Source organism: Ptychodera flava, chromosome 13, assembly GCF_041260155.1.
Source record: "Ptychodera flava strain L36383 chromosome 13, AS_Pfla_20210202, whole genome shotgun sequence".
Classification (NCBI taxonomy): domain Eukaryota; kingdom Metazoa; phylum Hemichordata; class Enteropneusta; family Ptychoderidae; genus Ptychodera; species Ptychodera flava.
Window position 1 is genome coordinate 11,558,355 of NC_091940.1, and position 7,566 is coordinate 11,565,920.

The 7,566-nt window shown below is 37.9% G+C and overlaps 1 protein-coding gene across 1 annotated transcript; it reads right to left on the minus strand.

The window, feature by feature from the left end:
* Positions 1-7,256, minus strand: LOC139147411 (ectonucleotide pyrophosphatase/phosphodiesterase family member 7-like). Its single transcript, XM_070718508.1, has 7 exons — positions 7,195-7,256; positions 6,481-6,566; positions 4,872-5,049; positions 3,295-3,902; positions 1,592-1,732; positions 530-658; positions 1-364 (listed from the first exon to the last, which is right to left on the minus strand). The coding sequence occupies exons 2-7, from the start codon at positions 6,550-6,552 to the stop codon at positions 173-175; spliced, it is 1,320 nt and encodes a 439-aa protein (XP_070574609.1). The 5' UTR covers positions 6,553-6,566; positions 7,195-7,256; the 3' UTR covers positions 1-172.
* Between the last annotated feature and the right edge of the window lie 310 nt (positions 7,257-7,566).

Sequence of the window (7,566 nt, forward strand, 5' to 3'; positions counted from 1 at the left end):
TAGCAATACGAGTGAGCGAACACTACATATCCCATAGGCCTATTCCGTTGTTGACATTCACGTTTATCTAAGTACTATTGATATCAACAACTGCAAAAATTGTCAATTTTTATTTAAAAAGGCAAATACAACAAGCAATCACATTCACTGGAGCCTTTAGCTCTCTATGAATTTACATTGTATTCAGACGTATCAGTACACTTATTGTTGTCATGACAACTATGGCAACCAGGAGGCGAGTTGGCGTGATTCTGTCCCACCAGTGAGAGTTGTCGATCAGGAGATCTTTAACGTTGTGAAGAGAACCATTACAAGGTGCGGGGACCAGTCCCAATAACTCGCACATCAGCGGGTAAATGTCAACCTGCAATATTAGAATAAAAATGACTGAATATCGGAGGTTCTGCTTTTTTCAAGTTCATTCTTCATTCAAGTCTCATTAGTTTTAACTGCTGCATGTTTTGCGCGGGCTGGATAGTTCATGGAATTCAGATTTCACTGAGCAACATTGTTTAATATCCAGACTCACCGAATCGAAAGGTCCCCTTTCGTACCCGACTTTGAATCGTGGCCCGTACGCGTAGAATATGGATTGCATTTTCCAGTATGAGGGGTCATATCCATGCACTTCAAAGTATGTTGCGTTTGACGAATTCGACTGAAAAAAAATATGAGCGGGAAATCATGTGAGGGGAAATGTTACGGAATTGCGCCCCCTAGTGTTAGTTGCTCTCAATCTTTAAAGCCAAATTTACTTATAGTGCTTTGTGCTGTTTGTGTTCGTTCTATTTTTTCGCTTTATGACACGGACTTTCAGTTTGAGTTTTCCATTGTGTATGGGAGGGAATCAGTCAAATTGTATCTCAATTATAGGAAACTTTCGTTTTACGTTTCATTATTTGTTATGTTCGTAAAATAGAGTTTCATGTTCTGTTTTTAAAATTATATCGAAATGTCTGCGCGGTTCAATTTACAGCACAGATCGAATATGTGTCACACTAAAATTGCATTGTTGACAACTGAATTTTAATTTGGATCAGACTTCCCTTGTCGATGGCTTGCCTTGCACTTTTCATTGCGTTGGTAGAGTTACTGCTTTGTATTTTAATAATACCTTAGGGAGAGGAAGATAGTGTACTTGTTTTCTTTATAATTCGTGAAAAACTTATATCAAGACTTACAGCTATCCTCTCTTCAATGCGTAACTCATAACTTGAAGAAGAAGATTTGGGACGTTGCTATGATACGAAGGAATCAAATGTCAATCTCTGTCACAGTCGTAGGTCAATTCCCTTCGTAATAAGGCCAAATAAAATGAATGTATGTTTCCGGTAACATAGGTCGGAGGACCTTTTATTTTTATTTTTGTTGACTGAGACTGAAAAATTCCATAAAATTTAGAGAATTCAGTCGAATTCTTTTTGAACATGAGAAGAAAAACATTTCTAGGTTGGGCGGTTTTTTCCTAGGGTAGGTCTGATCCCTGGGAACACTGATACTCTTTTTATTTACTGAGAGACTGAGATTATGTCAATGTTTCGGGTTCCGTAAAATGAGCATTTTTTTACTTCCAAATGCAAAATATACGTACCATAATTAGAGTCCAAGGTGGCTCAGCCTCGAGTAGTATATCTAACACACGATCATTGTTTTTGTAGTGATAGTGGTGAGGTATTTCGTTTTTCTTGTACACTTTAAGCTTTGGGTGAGCATTTTTCAGTTTTTGGTAAACCTGCAGAGAAAAGTATTATAATTAAAATATTGTCTTAATGCAGATGGAAAGTGAACTTAATGATTCGTATGGAGTGGTAAAGTTAGAGATGAGTGCCATAGAGGACACGCACTTGACTTACTAGAAAGGATCACGCTTTAGTTTTACAGAACTCTCCCCTCTCACATCTGTTACACGTTCCACTCACGTAGAAGTAAACACGATTGGAACTAATTTAGGATAGTTGGATAGTGAAGTAAGGTCATTTTCACCTGCAAATGTAAGCTCATCTGCTTTTCTTTTTACGTTACACAATTGTTTTTACGAGTAATTTGTAATATTACAACATTAAACTATATGGCATCTATCACTTTTGAGAAATTTGAAAAAATGTGTTAATCCAATTATCCCAAATTAGTTCCAATCGTGTTAGTATATTATTTCGTTTTGTTTTGCTTTGTTTTCAAAGGTAGCAGAAATTTTATGGCAATTTAACTTTATTTGCCCAATTTCCGGCACATTGTAATATTACTTTGATAGGAAGTATACCGCATATTGTCAACTTTCCAGTCCGTATTCACCACGGTCTTAAAGCAACCTGGTCAAGTGTCCGAGCCAAGGATTTCACTGAAGGTCAGCCAATCAAGAAAGACATGACCACGAGGTTTTTTTCAGATCTTGTCACAATGCGTTCAGAACAAAGTCCCGACTACTTATTCTACCAGGTCGTCGAAAATCCATTCATTTCTTCAGTAATACAACAATCGATGTAAATACATTTCTAAACCCATCACCATTCGACTCGTTCCGATACAGTTCATCTATTCTTGCTAATACCTTATAAAAAACTAATTTACCTTTCGTGATTTAGTTATGTCATTTCATTGTTGTCTTTGTGAAACTAAATTACAATTATTCGACTTGTTATTTTCCTTTATGTAATGTTTCGTAAGTTCTGGCGATTTTTCATATATTTTGTATTTTGTATCTGCATTTTATTTACTGTCTGTTTTATTCAGTTTGTTCCGTTTGATACAAATTCATGGACATTAATTTGTAGATGTATTGCTGGTACCAAATGAAATAAATGATGACGTTCCCTCAGTGCTTTTATTTGTTCCGACCTCCAGGTCTCTGTCTGTCTGTCTGTCTGTCTACCTACCTACTTACCCTACACTCTTCCTATAAAGTCGTTTTTAATTTTAAAAAATCCACAGGAAAATTTTAGTACAATATAGTATCCTTAAAATTCATTTTTCTTACAACTTAAGTTTCTTGTATTGTTACTTCATGAATTCATTGATTTATAACTTTTTCACCTTTCAAAGTTGGTTGTTGTAAATTGTCGCATTAGCTTCCTATTGAAGTGACAGCATTGGGACATCTATTAAAATACTACGTACCATTTGTGAAGATCCAAAACGTTTGGAGTTGTATCATTAAAGACAAGGCCATACAGCTTACCAGCACAGATATAATCTTCCGTATATTCAAATCGAAGGGCCGGGACAGGGTTACTTATAAGACAGGGGAAACCATCTGCAGCCCCCCGACCAAATTCACATCTTCAGTTCTTCACTCACCTTATTAATTCTTCCATTCTTTGGTTGCAACACTCCGATAGGGTCATTGCCTGGCAGATAGAAAGCTACATCGTTCTCTGATATAAAGTCCCAAATTCTGATTGTCCCTGAAGCAATCGAATGGCCGTGATCACTAGTAAATATAATATTCATGTTGTCAAGGAAGTTGTACTTTTCCAGCTGCTCAAGGAGGTACCCAATCCCTGTGTCAACTTCTAGTAATTTTGATTTCGTGCCTCTGGAATCCCTCCCAGTTTCATGGAGGACAATATCTAAGTGACCGAAATATAACAGGATGACGTCTAAGTCATCTTCGCGCAACCAGGCGATTACATCGTCAATTCTTTCTTGGAAACTTAGATTGTACCATCTCCACTCGGTGTTGGCGACGTCCCTGTCAGGTCGGACGCCCTTGATTTCTACCGTGCCACCTGGGTACATGTAGGTGCCAGTCGTCATACCACTGAAGTGCGCCGTCACCCAGATTGGTTCAGCGCCGGTGTCGAGCCATTCTGAAGTGTTGCAGGTTTTAGTGAAGCTGTATATTTCACCGGTGTTTACGTTGAAGTAATTGTTTCTGACCACTCCGTGACTCTCAGTGTACAGGCCTAGGGGAGAATTGTATAACCCAGATACATAACAATTGACCAAATATGTAATTACACTATCTAGCTCAAGATATAATACCACTTGACCCTATTTGTAATATTGCATGTTGTGCTTTTATTACTTTTTGGGTCGATAATTAATAAGTCGGCAAGTACAGGAGTAACGGGTGATATTTAGTGGAGGGATGGGGTCCGTCCTTTATGATGACATATTCAAACTGTATTTTGAAGATTTTCTCATTTTGAAGATTTTCTCAGTTTGTATGGTAAAGACAAAGAAATCTTGGCTCCACTGTCAATTATTATTCGACTGGACGTGTGCCCGTACCAGGTGTCCCTTGTTCGTAGTGTTCGTGGATCAAATGGACGAACTTTTCGCTGGAAAGAGTAGGTCTGCGTGATTCCACTGCCTTAGGGAACCCCTAAGTATAGGTAATGGGAGACTCTGTCGGATCAGATTGTACCAAAATTATCATAGGGGGTTTTCCAGAAATCGTCTTAGAAATCTTCTTAGTACGGCCGTTGGGTGATCTCATGTAGATTTCATTTCAGGTGATGAAAAACTAGCCATCATGTGATATTTTGTAATTTTTGGAGAATGATCTTCAAACTGTGTATCTGTGTTTGGTTGGAAGCAACGCTGCCATCGCCGGAAAAATAAAAGTTTAGCTTTCAGATTTCCACTGGTTCGCGCCTAGCCAATCACTCAAAAACATTATTTGTCAGACCACTCTTGTTATAGCCCGATTTAAATTGGAAAGCAACTATTACCATTGTAGCGACGAATGTCACAGAGAATTTACGCCCGAGGAAAGGAAAGCACTGCTAACACACCATAAGGGTACCAAGGTCATACTCTATACTTTATATGTATGGCATTACATAAAGTCAATAAAGGATGTGAATATGTTTAACGAAGGCAGTTTCAATTGGTAGCAGTCCTGACTGTCGTTGCTAAAAGCCTTTTACCTGTTGCTATGGAGTACATGGATGGCATCGTCTCGGTTGGGTATACTGGGTATGTCAGCTTTGCCCTGACGCCCTCTCTGGCGATTCTCGCCAGGTTTGGCATGTCAGCTCCGTAGAGATCGTATCTCAAGCCGTCGATCAAGACCAGCATGAGCTTTTGAGAATTTTCCGCATTTGACTTACAAGGAAGAAAAAAAACAATGAATCAGTACTGGGAACATACTATCCGTATATGCATAGGGAAATCGGTTGTAAGTATTTGATTAGATTACATTATTTTTGGAAATTGCACATTTACGGACGATAAACATTAACTTAATAGGTCACTATCAATGTTATGATTCCGATGGTACAATGTTTCTACGGAAACAGCTCAGCTTGTGATTACGTATACATCGAGGGCGTTCTGCAGCCGTACGCACATGAGTAGGAGGCTGTCATCAAATATTGACAAATTTTTAGTCTAACTAGTTGAAAATCACCTCCAAAGTTGTCTATAGATGGATGGTGATTATAATAGTTTGTCAATAGACGATAAGTTAAGGTATTTATTAACAAATCGATCAATATCGAAAAAGCGTTTACAAAAAGAAAAGAACATTTGTATTTATTAAGAATAGCTATTAAGTATTGTCTTTTTTTTCATACTCAAACAAGTTTGTTTTCAACTACTGTGTACCCTGTTCCTCACACTTCTGTATTGTATAATGAATTATAAGGTGACTAAGGTGACTTATAAGCCTGATTGGGCTGGGAGGTCTTTTTTCCTCAGGTCACTATAATAAAATATTCTACTACTATGTAACACTTCATCCTAGCACTAGGGTCGAAAGGTTGAGCAACCTTCGGTACTGTACTTCGGCACTTTACGGCCACTGAACCACCACCATTGTGGTGCTCCTTACACGTTACATGTATATGCAACGATGCAAATATGGTTGAAGCAGCAGCAAAAACGCATCAATATTAATTCGATTTAATTAGCAAATAATAGCTTGTGTATAAGAACTACAACAAGGTTCCTAAGTTCCCTGTGAGCAGACTTGCAAGTTGCAGCCCACAAGGTAGCTACCGTCAGCCTACGACATGTTAAAGGGGTTGTCCAGTGTATATGAATCACAAGTGACTGTTCGTGGCGTTTGTAGCGGTATCATCTGATTACATTAGATCAGATTAATTACAATCATTATTTGTTTTGCGTCCACTCCAAATTTTGAAAGGTAAGCGGGTAAGCAGTTCAGAAACATACACAGAATATTTTGTAGTCTCAAGTTTTACATGTACTTGATAGTTTCCATGGTGAATGCGTGTCCATTCAAGAATCAAATCAAAAACTTCTTTCGCTATCCATAATTTACACTACGATGTATACCATTTTAAGTAAATTTCACAAAAAATTGTGAATAAAGATTTGTGGGCAGAAAAGCTACGCAGCACAGTCCTACTTAAATAAACACTGTGCGTGTTTTTTATGAAAAAAACTTTCGAAATCCTACGCTCCGGGATGCAACGCATAGATTTTAATCCCTCTACCACGGTGATAGATGGACCGTGCTTCGATCTTATTACTACCAAAGAAAACCTATACCTTTGTCAAGACGCACCTTACCATTTGTCTACAATTAATTAAGTATATGAACACCAGCACTGTACCCCGCTCCAGCTCCGTCCACGTTGACATGTTTGGAGATACTCCTGCGACGGAAAATCCGACGAGAACGGCGGTCAATGTCACCGCATGTTTCTGCTTACTGTTTTTAAATGCCACTGCACCGGAACATTTTTAAGGTGGTGTGCAAAGCATAGACCGAAGGCCAAAGATCGAAGATACCGTCCGTCGTCTCTCTCTAGCTTGATTTATTCAATGTACCAAATCTATAAAACGAAGACTTTGGCCTACCTCTATGGCCACTGCAATGTTTGACACAAAGCCCCTTTTTTATGCAAAGAGCCTCTCTATTAATTATTAAAAGGACAGTACCTGCAACTTTAATGATTCTTTCAGTGTTTTGCTCTGTGTATTTACTGCAGTTCTTTGTCCAACTCCCTAAAGCATGTTAAAATACCCGTTGTTCAACTTCTTAACAGTGTGTAATGTGTAACAGTACACTGATAGTGTTGACCAATAAATTTGTCTTGTCAGCAATCAACATTGATCATTGCACCTGTCTAGGCTATGTTGATAAGCTTGACATAATGTGTTATAGAGGGTGAATAAGATATTGAAATTAATATAGAAAGTAAACATCAGATAATCATCACAAGTCACTGGTTGTATCATGTGTGGAAACACCTTCTCAGTTCTTGTTAGGTTAATGCTTACCTTTTAGGGAAGTATTGTTTTACAGCTGTAACTTATAAAGGAATACTAACCGCACCTTGATGACCACAACATGGAACAAAGTACATGTAAATAATGGAAATACAAATACAATTGATCACTCAATGCAGAAGTTGGTTGAAATGTAAATTTCCAGTCATTGTGAATGTACAGCTGATGTAACAAATGCTACTAGTAACAGATTCCTTTCCTGCCTATTATTATATACTGCTTTTCTATCTATACAATAACAGGAGCGTGTACATGCATACCCTATTAAGTTAAAATTTGTAGAACAATCTACAATCTCGTTTGTTACATTATTTTGACATAAGATTGCGTTTACTGGAATGTTAGAATCCCTTCATTTTCATC